Source organism: Amphiura filiformis, chromosome 7 (assembly GCF_039555335.1).
Source record: "Amphiura filiformis chromosome 7, Afil_fr2py, whole genome shotgun sequence".
Lineage (NCBI taxonomy): Eukaryota > Metazoa > Echinodermata > Ophiuroidea > Amphilepidida > Amphiuridae > Amphiura > Amphiura filiformis.
In genome coordinates, this window is record NC_092634.1 from 39,429,359 (window position 1) to 39,444,743 (window position 15,385).

General features: G+C 36.7%; 1 protein-coding gene across 3 annotated transcripts in view; it reads left to right on the top strand.

Annotated features, from left to right (window-relative positions):
• Nucleotides 1-15,057, top strand: part of LOC140157154 (E3 ubiquitin-protein ligase TRIM36-like) — a 62,849-nt gene extending 47,792 nt beyond the window's left edge. For all 3 annotated transcript variants that reach the window (XM_072180241.1, XM_072180243.1, XM_072180242.1), the window contains exons 5-10: nucleotides 2,976-3,122; nucleotides 3,881-3,976; nucleotides 7,295-7,548; nucleotides 8,306-8,433; nucleotides 11,101-11,490; nucleotides 14,267-15,057. In XM_072180241.1, the coding sequence (XP_072036342.1) occupies nucleotides 2,976-3,122; nucleotides 3,881-3,976; nucleotides 7,295-7,548; nucleotides 8,306-8,433; nucleotides 11,101-11,490; nucleotides 14,267-14,961 (1,710 nt within the window). In that variant the 3' untranslated portion in view covers nucleotides 14,962-15,057. The remainder of the gene's footprint in view (nucleotides 1-2,975; nucleotides 3,123-3,880; nucleotides 3,977-7,294; nucleotides 7,549-8,305; nucleotides 8,434-11,100; nucleotides 11,491-14,266) is intronic.
• Nucleotides 15,058-15,385: the final 328 nt, after the last annotated feature.

Below are 15,385 nucleotides of genomic sequence, written 5' to 3' on the forward strand. Positions count from 1 at the left end.
ATGGCACTTTTAGTTTGTGCCTTTAAGTTATGTCAAGGGAGCCCACTGATATGCGCCATTAGGCGGATCTTGACGGTGTTCTTTTTGAATTCCATTTTTGGTAACCTTTCGATAGCGTCATGTAAAACCATAACCGCATCATAAGTAATTTCTATCGTAAGCAATTTCTGCCCAAGATCATCTAGATTTGTGCAGATCGCAAAAAAGTACATTTACCCTAGTTTCAAGCGATTTTTAAGTGCCATGCCAATCTTCACCGAATGCCTTAACCATGTTAATGTGCGTAGAATATTATAAGTAACATTGTGCACATCTATCTTCCTGATTTGAGTAGTGTGCGAAAAGTATGTTCACCCTATTAAATCAAGAGAACTGGAAGTTTCGATGTTGCTTGACATGCCCGAATCATCTTTATTTGGGCAGTCACACGTTTCGCGACAATAGCATTTTCACAATAGGTTATACAGGATTAGCATTAACGCAAGCACTTACAGTGGCAACAATGTTGATGTGATACGAGATTGTGGGGAATAGGATCAGGCCAATAATAATAAATCAAAACAAACAGAAAATACATATAGCTAAATATGTTTCTACGATTACACACAAGATGAATACATATTTTCAAGGTCATTTCGGTGTAAATAACATATCTTTAACAGTAAACTCGTCATTCTTTTTTAAATTACAGACGATTCAATGTATACAACAGTCAAAATCACTGGAAGTGTCAATGCAAAACATACAGAAAATTATGTCAAACTTGAGCTAAATACGTTTCTACCATTACGCGCAAGACGAATACTAGACGAAATATTTTCAAGGTCATTTAGGTTAGAAACCTTCAAAGGCAGCCATTCGCACATCTTTTACCTAGATACTAGATACAACTTTCTTACCTCCAATTACGCATTCATTCTGATCATTGGTCCATATTATTGTATCTATTAAATCTCACTTGAACTTTTCAAAACGTGTGTTAGCATACTCTGCAATAATACTTGCGTGCCTCGGGAAATGGGGTCTTTTAATGGATAACTACTTGTTCGTGTCTTATGTCTTGCAAGAATTTAGTATATATCTAGGGGATCCCAGTAGCATCAATCGTGCTTCTGTAATTTGCATTAGCGTTTGCATAATGGTTGACACACAATATATATTGCCTTATTTTGCCTTCTTAATTAATATACAAAAATGCACCTGATATTTTCACCTGAACATTTGTCTTGAATCAATTACTTAATCACCGATCAACAGAGTTCCATATAAAATAGCCACAACACCAACATTAGTATGATGAGCTAGAGAAACGGAGAGGCAAACTCGGTATGTTTGTGGGGTGTGTTACGATTAGAAGTTACTTCAGATGAAATTGTTGAAGCTGCTCCAAACTTGTGTTTCCTTAACTTCGAGATGTTACACCTTCAAACGAACCTCCGCAATCCGCATATTATTAGCATGTCAATCGTGACATGCTCGACTTTGCAATGTTTTAATGAAGTAACCTAATGCATGTGTTATGTCATTATATTACCTGGACAATCATTATTAAAGAAACAAGATTCAGACTTTCACTATCAATATGCTCAACTAATGGACATATCGTAAAGATTTGCCTAATGGCGCTCGTGGGCTCATTTGTTTAGGATAAATTTCACCGTATAAATAGAGAACTTCTTCCACTGGAAATTCCAACAACAATAAAGTGTCCGTGCCCTTGCTGTTGGGAATTGTACGGGAGGACACTTTTAGTTTGTGCCTTTAAGTTATGTCAAGGGAGCCCACTGATATGCGCCATTAGGTGGCTCTTGACGGTATTCTTTCTGAATTCCATTATTGGTAACCTTTCGATAACGTCATGAAAAACCATAACTTCATCATAAGTAGTTTCTGTCGTAAGCAATTTCTGCCCAAGATCATCTTGATTTGGGCAGAGTGCAAAAAAGTACATTTACCGTAGTTTGAAGCGATTTTTAAGTATCAATCTTCACCGAATGCTATAACGTGCGTAGAATATTATAAGTAACATTGTGCACATTGGTCCTCCTGATTTGAGTAGTGTGCGAAAAGTATGTCCACCCTATTAAAGTAAGATAACTGGAAATTTCAATGTTGCTTGACATATGCCCGAATCATCTTTATTTGTGCAGTTACACGTTTCGCGACAATGGCATTCCAACATCAGATTATATACAAGATTAGACTTACAAATCAGCAGATTCTCTCATTAGGCATGTCAACGCAAGCACTTACATTACCAACAATGTTGATGTGATACGAGATTGCGGGGAATAGGACCAGGACAATAATAAATCAAAACATCAGAAAATACGACAAACATTGAGCTAAATACGTTTCTACGATTACGCGCAAGAAGAATGAATATTCAAATATCTTCAAAGTCATTTCGGTGTAAATAAGAGCGTCGCGGGTCACGTGAACAACATTTTTAGCAGTAAATTAGTCTTTTTTTTTAAATTACAGACGATTTAATGCTCACAACAGTCAAGAGAACTGGAAGTTTCAGTGTTGCTTGACATGCCCAAATCATCTGTTTTGGGCAGTTACACGTTTTTGCAACCATTGTAGTATTTTAACATTAGGCTATATGAATGCAGATTAGGTGCTTTCAAATCAGCGGATTCCCAAGGCATGTCATTGACGCACACACATTGCCAAAAATGTTAATGTGATACGAGATTGCGGAGTATAAGATCAGGGTATTAAATAATGAATCAAACATACAGAAAATGCTGAGAAACATTGAGCTGAATATTTTTCTACCATTACGCGCAAGACGAATACTAAGTATTCAAATATTTTCAAGGTCATTTTGGTGTAAATAACAGCATCACGGGCCACGTGAAGTTAAACAACATTTTTACAGTAAATAAGTCATATTTTATGAAAACAGACGATCCAATGTACACTATTGCCCCCATTCTTTTTTACATTTTGCTCTCTATTAATTGCAGACGATCACATGCACGGAACATCCTGAAGAGAAGATCACCCTGTATTGCGATGGTTGTCAAAAACCTGTGTGTGTCAAATGTAAATTTAGCGGTGTTCACGCCAACCATAAAGTGGCCGTTATTGAACGGAAGTATGCAATCGTCAAGGTAGGTCAAAAACAGATGTATTCTGAATTCGCCACTTTGTCCAATTATCTTCATAATCCATGGCATAATACTCCAAATTTAGACATAATTCTATCATACTTTCTTGTTTTGCTATGTGCTTTCTTGTTGTGCTGCATAATTTTTTGGATACCGTGTTGTTTAGAATTACGGGAAGTAGGTAAATCAATGAAATGGTTACTTTACAACTTCGAAATCTCAATGGCGGGAAAAACAGGAAGATCGACCGGACACTTCATGCACGAAGTTGCCATTTTTAAGTGGGTAACTGGGAACACGTGTTCTGAAAGTACCAACCCAAACAAAATGTATTAATAACTTGACAGTTACAAAGCAGAAGTTCCTGTGTGCAGACTTCAAAACAAACAGTGTATAGAAATGAAGAAAACAGGAAACCTCTTGGAAGTATAAATTTTCGAATATTTACCGTATTCTATTTATGTCCCAGTAGACCCAGTTTTGATGAATCCAGTGTGTCAAAATATTGGATCCAAAACATAATAATGATAAAATTGGATGCTTTACGCTATGAGTTTTTAAAGTATTGAACTCGACTAATATTTTGAAACTCATACTGAGCTTGACCAATAAAATGGACTTAATCGATCCAATTTCATAATTATAAATACCATACGCCCAGTGCAAAAAGTAGAATAACAGAAATGTTGGACGAGTGTACATGTTCTTGTCTTCTGTGGTGTAATTTTCTTTTCTTTTTCATCGTACCTTTTTTTACACAGGAGAAGCTCGAAAAGCATCTGGATGCCATACGAGATAGACGTGATACCATCCAGGAAAGCTTGGACAAATTAGAAGCATTATCTGCGTCTGCTGAGGTGACTGATTTCTCCTCTCATTCTGAATATGAAACGCGATTCTTTCTGCGCGCTGCTAAAATGTTGTCAGAACAACCTGCCGTTTTTGTGTCATTATTTCTCAAATAACGATGCGAAAGTAAGAGCAAGTCTTGACAAATGTTTGTTTTTGTTACCAGAATATGTTTGGCCAAAGACAATTTTTTGTACATTATTTTAAAAGACAGTACGCGAAAGCATGGTAAAAATATTATTTTCTTTCTGTCTTGGTAAAGCATTATACAGTGTATATAAAAATGGCATTCAAATTGAGAAGCTGATGTCTGTGATCAATAAGACGAACTCTGATATTATTGTCGAGAAAGTTCTCTTTTTGATCAACTCTTTTAACAAGCTTACGGCGCGTTGGTGTGTCAATGCTATCTAGAAAAAAATCATTTTTAATTACAGCAAATGAGCAAATGGTAATTTAGAGTTTTGCCATTACATCTTATTGTACATTTTGTTATCGATTCTTTTTGAGGAGGAAATTGTATTTTCTTCCTGCTTGTTATTGTAATCATTGTACAATGCATTCAGTATGTTTTTGATAAACCTTCGCGTTGATTTAGATTGCATTGAATCGATTGCTAATTACCAAAGTTCGTCATAACGTAAAAACTCGATAGTTACCATATGTGTTTACTATCAAGCGCTTTTGAAAACATGAAATTGTACCACTAAAGTCCGGCACTTTACCAAATGAGCTAATGGGGTTGAGACACACATTTGCAGGTGTACTTGTTCGTTTATAACTATGTGTATCGATAATTTGCTCAAAACCCTTTACACTTTTGTGGATGGGGCTCTTCATGTTTGCCTGCTTTAAAAGGCGCTCGATAGTAAGCATATATGCTAACTATCGAGTTTTTACGGGATTTATAATCGTTACTTAGAACATTCCTCAGATGATCTGAGAACGTTTAACCACAAACAGTATTTTTCTTTAATTTTTTTTTAAACCAGAATATAATTACGAGAACCTTTGAACCAGTCCTCATAGGCCCATTTGTACTATTACAAATTTACTATAGCTTTGGACTGACAGTTTTATAATTAGAAATTCATAATTTTGATTGAAGCTTGCGGTGACAATATAAAAACCCGAATTTGTTTTATTGAACATCATTCTTGGCAGTTGAAATATTATTGTAAAGAACGATAATGTAAATAGTATAATCCTTTTTATTCATTTTTTTTTAAACTGTCAAAGCAAAAACAATATTTTTTAATCTAATAACAATTAATTGCGGACAAATTATTTTCTTTCAGATATTATTATAAAGTACTAAAATGTGGAAACCAAATAAATTTTGATACATTTCTGTATATATTAGATTGCGTTAGGGTGTAGGCATATACGCTTATTTAACTCACTCTGAAATACACAACTGCTATTACATTATATTTTATGTATGGAAATATCTTCTTTATAATTATACACTAAGCCAAAAAAGAAAATTATAATTTTGACAAGGTCATATCTTAACATCCTGTGCATCAAAATAAACCAAAATTACACACATGATTACTTACATGATACTCTACTCTAAACACATGGCAGTAACCAAGCAGTTATCCAACTGATACAACAGCAAAATACACTGACATGGAACAGCTTCATGGACCACAATCACAGTCCAAGAATTGGCACCAACACAAGAAATCTGTGAGAATGTAAACAAGGTCCTTGCACAGATGATAAGTCCAAAAGAGTAGGTGGAACAGTGTGAAACAAAACCTGTTTCTTAAGAAAATGCATGAAAATCAGAAAGCAGCACCGTTTTGTAAATTAGCATCTATATTCAACGATTCTTACAGATTTCTAATGCTGGGTGCCAATTATTGGGCAGTGAATGTGGTCCAGGAATCTGTTCCATATCACTGCATTTTGCTGTTATGTCCGTTGGACAACTGCTTGGTTTCTGACATGTGTTTAGAGTAGAGTATTGAGGCAATCCTGTCTGTAATTTTTGGTTAATTTTGATGGACAGGATTTTAAGATATGACCTTGTGAAAAATTACAAGTTTCTTTTTCAGCTTAGTGTATAAAATGGCTGTGATTATTGTGATGGTAAAATAAAATAAGGGGAAGATTATCCGTATGTGTTAATAAAAAGTAGCAGATGGTGTTTAAACGGTCATTTCATGTTCACATTCACAGATAGATCTACCTCAATACTTAGACCTGGAAAACATCCTTGTTAGATGTTCGTGCCTGAAATTCGAATTTTTCTTCGCTTTAATCAATTTTATTTTGTTGAATGACTGGATTTATTACTAAAATCATAATGCTTACATTTTACCTGGAGATCACACATGGCAATAATGAGTAGGGTTTTGTTTTATGTATCATAAAATATTACTCATTAATTTTTTTATTAAAGTGAAACTGATACCTGTGATATCAATCTCTATAACCATGATAACATGTCTAAATTGATACGCAGAACTCAACGGGTAGATTTTTAGCATAATATGCAATGTACATTTCTTGCATCGTAAAATAATAAAAGTACTATGAATAATTAAATCGTCAAACGGTCTTTTACTCTTATCTTGCATATATCATGTTAGCAATGCATTAAACCAAACACCAATCGTGCCCGACTAAAAGAAATTATGAATGTAATTTGCAAAGCATAGCGTATTTTTTGCACCATTTAACAATACTTTTGATAAGTTATATAGATATCATTGCAGGCTTGTAGTCGAGTCATGCAAATTCAGGTACAGTCGAGGAATTGGGGTTATTTTACAGGCAGAATCGAGTCAAGTCGAGTCAGTCGCATCACTGTACAAAAATTGAGAAATTTCGAGTGGAAAGTAACATCGAGTTACCATAACGACTCATGAGTCATGACTCGACAACAAGCCTGGACTGATGAATACAAATTAAATGGTGGGAGAGTAATACCTCGACGACGTAATGAGTCTATTGTTCAATCGAAGGAATGTCAACCCTCTAGTCTACCGATTTAAGGATATTGTAGCAGTAGAGTTTCTTTACGTTTGCCCGACAAAAGCTTGTCTAAATATAGTGAGGATTCAAGTAAAATTGAGTTACTTATGCATTTGACGATTCACGTCTGCAGCTCGCACTTTTTTCATGCGTTTGAATGACGCATGTTGCAAAACTTTCAACTCAAAAATCCCTCCCCTACGCAAGCATGAACAGGATATGCAAGAAATAATAATTAAGTGTGTAGTTTTTTGTATTGTAAACGCAATGAATAGTAAATCTGCACGTAGTGTGTTTGACTAACAAACCAACAAACATTTGCATGCATTTTCACACAGACTAACAGCGCACTTGTACGTCAAGAGTTGACGGAATCGTTGCAGCGTCTTCAGATGTTGCTAGCGGATAAACAGAGTACGTTGCCTAAAGAGACAGAGGATGAAATCTCCAGGAGGCTGGGGTCCCTTGGAGAGCAGATAGAGACATATCGCGGGGCATTGGCTAAATGTAGTGTGGCAGATTTGGCGGGAGAATTACTGAAAGAAACGGATCATGCGTGTTTTGTACAGGCTGCAAAGCCTCTACTTGGCAGGTAACATATCAATTGAGTAAATGTAAAAAGAAGTTATCATAAGGCGAGTTATCGTAATGTTATTTTAAACTGTATAGCTATATATTCCAGATAAGGTTCAAGTTGATTGTATAACAAACGAGAGAAGTGGACACACTTCTATATTTTCGGAAAGTTCGCTTTTACGGAGATTTGTTTGCGCGAGGGTGTTTAAGTACACAATTTGGTTGTTTTATACTGTTAAAATATTCGGCAAGGTCCTTCAGCGGTGTCCAACTGCTCTACCTGATTATCGCGTAAAACTAATCAGGTCGCGTGATGCTACGCAGCATGATTGGCGAATGAGGTGCCGATGTGATAATGATGTGTTACAATTAGCCAATCAGGGCCATTTCCGTTTTTACGCTGTAAACGGGGCCAAATCGGCAGACTGCTGAAGAACCTTGCCAAAAACTATAAGAAAGGAGTATTCTTGTCAGGAACACTGCATAACTTCACTTCTGTTTGAAACATTAGTTTTGTTTTCTACAAAATTAATTAATTTTCATGATTTTAAGATCTACATAATATTTATAGATTTGAGATGGAAAGTGATATACGATCTTAAGGCTTTATTCTGTGACCATCACCATCACTGACCCAAAAATTAAACCCACCACACATTTTTGCAGGTTTGGTTTCGCTGTAACAAATTGTTTATGCATTTTCAAAATCACTTTCAATCGCCTGATAATTGAATGATAAATCTTACGCAAAATGATATTTTCTTCCCCAACAGACTAAATGAAACTGTGAAATCTCTGAAGGAGGCAGAAGCTAATGTGGGTGCATCAGATAATTTCGGTGCCTTCTCTGTGGATGCAGAGCGTGCTATACATGCACTGGAAAATATGAGCTTCCGGAAAGGTAAATATACCTGGACACCATTCACATGCAATTAAGGAGGTATTTGAGGCATTATTGTTACGAGTCGTACTTGACTCAAGGCCTAAATAACCTTTTACCCGAACTCACACGAATGCACAACACAAATACACTGTTTGATTAAGCTAACAAAATCTAAGTCTTTAATTGAAAGCAAGTTATGATTGGTACAATATATGGCAACAAATGCACATACACAATAATCAAATATAATCACTCTTTAACTATTTAGTACTTAGCCAGCATTCTTCTTCTTGGTGATCATAAAGAGTTCTTGCAATGTTCTGGACGGCTGATGTAATATATCCTTATTCACTTGTCCTGCGAAAATCAGCGAAGTCCAGTGTACACTTGCGTTTATAAATATCCTTGCGTATGAAATCCTCACACAAAAATGATGTTGCTTTCTCCAACCCGTTATCTCCTTGCGCTGCTTTCTCCAAACGCTTAACTCCTTGCACTGCTTTCTCCAAACTTAACTCCTTGCGCTGCTTTCTCCAAAAATGGTGCTATTTCCACCTTTCACACAATATCTTCAGGAAGCAGGATTGCGATGCAGTTGTCCCCACTTATATTGACAGTTGTGTTGCTCCATTAACCAGACTTCAGCAAATCGGCAGAAGAATATATATTCCTTTCTTGGAAGAAGTACGTTCTTTGACGTATTCTAGATCTTCTCCGACAACACTGGCAGGCAGTAGTGCATTGACTACCTAAAATATTTCTGGTTAGCAATTTCCTCTCTTTGAAGGAATTGGACTGTAAGCATATTAGCTAGCTAGCCCAGATCAACACTATAAACTGTCTCAATGATAAAGGCTATTGCAGCCTGTCAGATCTGTATCCAGATGATAATAATTGTAACCTTTTCCATAAAGTCCGACACAATCCGCAGTAGACCCTATGTCTTACTTTGGTCCATTTTCGTAGCTCCGAAATAATAATCATAATTTCAGCATGTCTTTGAAGACGAAACAATTGCCCTGTGGGCAAACAACGGTATCCGCACGTGACGAGATCCATCTACATATATCTTCTTCGCTCAAAGGCTGAACTTGTAGCACTGTAGGAATTCTCCATGGCCACACTTTGTAATACTCTCTGAGTACCCAGCTTAATTATTATTGTTCTCATTTTTGAGAGATAACTACACCAACCACATATTACAATCACATCGATACAGGTCTGCCTAGAATTATTATTAACATTGTGTTTTATCCCCCATCTGGGATTTTCCCAATGTTCTAATCATAGACATTAACATTTCACCTTACATCACTTCCTGTGGGTTTTTCCCGTGATGTCATTCTTTCTTTACAGTCTCAGGGATTTCCCCCTTGACATAAATAGTCTTCACAAATGATGTTGTTATTTCCATCATAGCGGTTTTCCAGAAAAGTCTTAGTAAACAAACTATTGCATGATTATAAAGGTAAATTCCCCTATTTCATGACATATGATTATACAGGGTACATCACATTATGGAAGTGCTCTAGACATGTTCTAAACAGATTAATTGAGTAGAGCAAAGCATACCTTTCAATATGCCTTATGTTTGAAGCAAATCGAACATACGGTTTTCAAAATATATCAATTTATATTTGATTTGTACCCTATTTTCATCAATATATCAATAAATTTAATGAGCTCAAATGACTTAAGAAGCACAGTGTCACAGAAGCCTGAAGCAAGATTCAACCAAGTTAGACGTATTGTGTATGTGTCTGTAATATGTCATATCGCTAGTTTGAATGAGTGCAATATATCGAGGATTAAGCACCAGAAAGCCTTAAGTCACAATGAAAATCATGGTGCGTTATGGCTTTCTGGTTGTCAACTCTCGATTATTTGTAGGAAATGGTAAAACTACATTGATTGGAACTTTGCAGTGTGTGTAAATTTTAATCGACAACTATACATATATAAGCAAAGAGTTCTCCATAATATACGTGGCACTAAGTTTCAGAACCGGCATCTGTTTTCAATCAAAGGATCGTCAAGGCAACATTGTGAGGGCTATAACCGGCTGTTGACACAAACATGACAAATGAATTAAATGCTCAGAACACCGTGAACATAACTGGTATTTTCGCTATTTCAGTCGGCTTGTGACTCGAGGCAAAATGAGGCGATTGACTCGAGTGATATTCAGCTGACTCGACCCAGTTCACTTTGTACAGCGACTTGATTTGACTTGAGCGAAAAAAAACGGCCAAATTACTTTACTCTAGACCATTTATGATGACTCGTAATAACCCAGATATTTTTTATGCATGTTTATATAGTTGTGGTCTTCCACACAAAACGAACAGTTACTTGTGATGTGTTTATAGTTTGATCAGCTCGTAATCAGCGGGAAATGTACTACGCCGAAAAGTAGACCTGTTTGGTATATATTGTGCTTGTGAAAGAAAGTTGGCAAAGTTTATGACATGAATTGATAATTCTTGATGCTTCTGGCAAGATGTGACAAGACAATTCTCGAAATAAGATATATTGATATTAATCCGCGCGGTGATAAGGCCCCGCCGATTACGAGCCGACCAAACTGGAGTATGGGGCTATTTACAGCGCATAAATGAATTATGAAACACGTACCAAACGTATTACCTTGATTTAACTTATTTTCCATTTCTTCTTTATCTGTAGTACCATCAACGCCTACTCTTCATGCCAAAGAGTGCCAATCATATGCCGAAGTGGTGATCCACTGGTCCCAACCAACCGATGATATCCCCGTGGATACCTACACCATATATTACCGACACCTTGGTGAGGCTGACAACAACACGTTGCCGCCTCGTGCTAGCCCAATACCTCCAAGTCCTAGTAGTCTACGTCGCCGTGCTAACCCGCCAACCACCATCGATATTGCAGCCGATTCGTCTTGGCAGAAATTGACGGGTCTCACTGGATTCAAACACACCATTCCTGATCTAGAACCGAACAGCAAGTATAAGTTCAAGTTGAGAGCGGAAAATAAAGCTGGTTCGAGTGAATTCAGTAAGACCGTTATTCTGAGGACTATTCCGGCACAAGGTGAGTAGGCCTACTTTTCCTTAAAAACACCGGTTACCTTAGCCTAAGTAAAAGAGTCCAAGAGCAGAAATATTTGGTGTCAAACCACATTTGTATAGATTTATTTGCGTAGCAAAATTAAACACGAATTTTCGGTCATAGACCTTTGTCAAGTGATGACCTTTTGCGTGCCGGAAAACAAAGGAAGAGGAGAGCACAGAAACGCGCGAGGAGTCGCGCGTGGAGTCGTGCGTGAAAACATGATTGAAATGCGCGAGGTCTATCGCGACGCAAAGGGGAAGACACGCAAAGGTCAAAATCAAAATTACTGCAAAGAAAAACGAAGGAAATAAAGAAAGAAAAGTAAAGTAAAGAGAAAAGAAGAGAAGAGAAAAGAAAAATTAGAGTAAAGAAAAGAAACCCGAAAAGAAAAGAAAAGAGAAAAGAAAAGACAAGAAAAAAAAAGAAAAGAAATGAAGAGAAGAAAGAAAAGAAAAGAAAAGAAAAGAAAAGAAAAGAAAAGAAAAGATCGGAAAAGAAAAGAAAAGAAAAAAAAAGAGAGAAAAGAAAAGAAAAAAGAAGACAAGACAAGAAAAAAGAAAGAAGAAAAGAAAAGAAGAAAAGAAAAGAAAGGAAATGCAAAAGATGAAAGTAATGTGAAAAGTTAAATATTGAGGTTGAAGACATTAAATTGAATGTTCATCCCATTGGGTTGAAGTGTGCCAAGATTAAATATGATGCGTTGTTCCTCGACTTTCCGTTTGTGAGTATTATGCACTTGGGTGAGAGCGGTAACTGTAAGGTCCGTGATGGTATGACTATCCCTCTAAAATGTTGAGGGACGGGTTTGGCGGTGTCACGTATGAGGACGTCTCGTCTATGTTCGGTGAACCTATCCGCCAAACGCCGTTCAGTTTCACCGATGTACAGAATATGCGGATGTCGTCGACACCCAAGTGCACACCCAAGTGCATAATACTCACAAACGGAAAGTCGAGGAACAACGCATCATATTTAATCTTGGCACACTTCAACCCAATGGGATGAACATTCAATTTAATGTCTTCAACCTCAATATTTAACTTTTCACATTACTTTCTTTTGCATTTCTTTCTTTTCTTTCTTTCTTTTTTCTTTTCTTTTTTCTTTTTCTTGTCTTGTCTTTTCTTTTTTCTTTTTTCTTTTCTTCTTTTCTTTTCTTTTCTTTTTCTTTCTTTCTTTCTCTTTCTTTCTTTCTTTCTTTCTTTTCTTTTCTTTCTTTCTCTTCTCTTCTCTTCTCTTCTCTTCTTCTTCTCTTCTTCTCTCTTCTCTTCTTCTTCTCTTCTTTCTCTTTCTCTTCTCTTCTTTTCATTTCTTTTCTTTTCTTTTCTTGTCTTTTCTTTTCTCTTTTCTTTTCTTTTCGGGTTTCTTTTCTTTACTCTAATTTTTCTTTTCTCTTCTCTTCTTTTCTCTTTACTTTACTTTTCTTTCTTTATTTCCTTCGTTTTTCTTTGCAGTAATTTTGATTTTGACCTTTTGCGTGTCTTCCCCCTTTGCGTCGCGATAGACCTCGAGCATTTCAATCTATGTTTTCACGCACGACTCCGCGCGCGACTCCTCGCGCGTTTCTGTGCTCTCCTCTTCCTTTGTTTTCCGGCACGCAAAAGGTCATCACTTGACAAAGGTCTATGACCGAAAATTCGTGTTTAATTTTGCTACGCAAATAAATCTATACAAATGTGGTTTGACACCAAATATTTCTGCTCTCGGACTCTTTTACTTATCATTATTCAAACCTACGCAGCCACAACTTTTTTACTGGTTACCTTAGCCTATATCCTCTATAAAAACAACGTCTCCTTTTAGAGCCGCCAGTTCGTTATTATGATCTAAGACCTAATTAAAAAGACTAGTTGGCTACTGACGTCAGGGAAAAGGCATGGCGTGATTGGTTGCTGGCCTGCGAAGTAAGGAATTTTTAGTCTGGTTGATAGGACGTCATACGCAATCTAGTCTTTTTAATTCGGTCTTGAATTGAATTCATGAATAAAAAACCCACGTCCATGAAAAGTGATTTTGTGGAAAAAAACGTGTATACATAAACCTATGTATAAGCAACAATTTCCCATACTCAGTTTGGCCGAAGTATGGACTTGGGTGTGTGTTGTATTCATCAATTATAGACAAGGTGACCTGTAAAATACTCGATTATTCAATATACCACTCATTGAACAACTCTTAGTTTGAAGGTCACTATTTCAAAAGAAGTTACGCGATCTACTTATTGTTTTTATCCACGTATAACACATTTTGAACGAACAGCTGTTTTCAGAGCCATATTTTTGTTTATTTAACACATTCAAATGAAGTTACACGGTATACTTATTGTTTGATCCATTTATAACACGTTTTTAACGAACGACACTTTTAGAGCCATATTTTTCTTTTTTACATGTTTTGCTTATCACATTTTTTAATTTTTTAATGAGTTGGATTTACATATTATGAAGTAGGAGGTTGAAAAATGTGTTAAAGAATTAACACATTCAGATCTAGATTATAATGAGAGATTATATTAACTTTTCATATGTATAATCGAAACGTATAATGGAAATACTGTATTGTATGGATAACATTTCCATACTAAATTGAACCCGTACGAGAACTCGGGGAGCTGATCATGGCTACGATGGCTTATTGTGGTATGTATAGGGGGTGCACTTCTTAGCCCTCAAGTCCCTGATTGTTGCTAAATGGTTTGTATGGTGTATCCTTATTTCAAAATAATTTCTTATTCATTTGAATTATTTTCCAACAGTAACACAATTCAAATGGACACTCTGTCAGTCTGTCAACCAACCTAACACCGCAGATGTAAGCAAGGATGGGCAACGAGTGGTGACAAGTCCTTCTTTCAGTCTGGCCAATATCACCAGCGGAATGGCATCGGGGCCAATTGCTCTCTCGCCAACCTACATATTGGGTGACAAGAAATTATTATCAGGGAAGCATTATTGGGAGATCATGGTCGAACAACCTCCATCTGCCATACAGTTTGGAATAATCAGTGAGAGAAAGGCGCAAATATTAGACCGCCAAAATGGAAACGGTAACCAAGCAAATGGAGCATGCGCAGATCGAGATAGCGGCCATGATAGCTGTGATGAAATCGATGAGGACGGCGGGCTTTCAGATCCAACTGTGCTGGTGACGTACGCTATGGGGCGAATCATGCTACCGTCATGTCCTCCACCACCAACGAGTAAACATTCTCCAAGAGAAGGACTGAAAAAACAACACGAGCGAGCATGTTCCTCACCTCAGCCCGTGCCGTCGTCGCATATTCTAGGGGTTCTTGTGGATTCGGACTCGGGTCGTGTCTCATTTTATGATGGTGAGAATAAAGAATGTATGTATTCGGTGTCAATGAAAATGACGGTCCCCGTACAACCTGCCTTAATTGTCATTGGTCCAGGTCATATTAAGAGCCGTCCGTTAGTTGAATATTCTTAACCCCATGATATGAGAACTACCTGCCGATTGGCCAAAAAGAAGTTTTCATTATCAATTGGCCCAATCAGCAACATTGTTAGAATAGTTTCACCACGCTCCATTCTGATTGGTGATTAAAGTGAAGATATCATGTAATTGACCAATCAGAGGCAATGTTAAATCGGCAGGTAGTGCTCGCTATTTTATATGAATTATGTCATGTATGCCCAAAGAAGATGTAAACATCTTTTCTCGTATGCCAGTATTATCAATTTCAAAATTAACTCGTGCAATTTTAAAAACATGTTTTGCAAAGCTATTTTATAGTGTTTGTTTTGTATCGTTAAAGTATGTTTGGTTATTTGGACCTGAAACCGTACAAATTATTTTTATACTATCGCAAGACAAATAAATAGTAAGGTGAACGAGACAAAGAAGTTTGTTT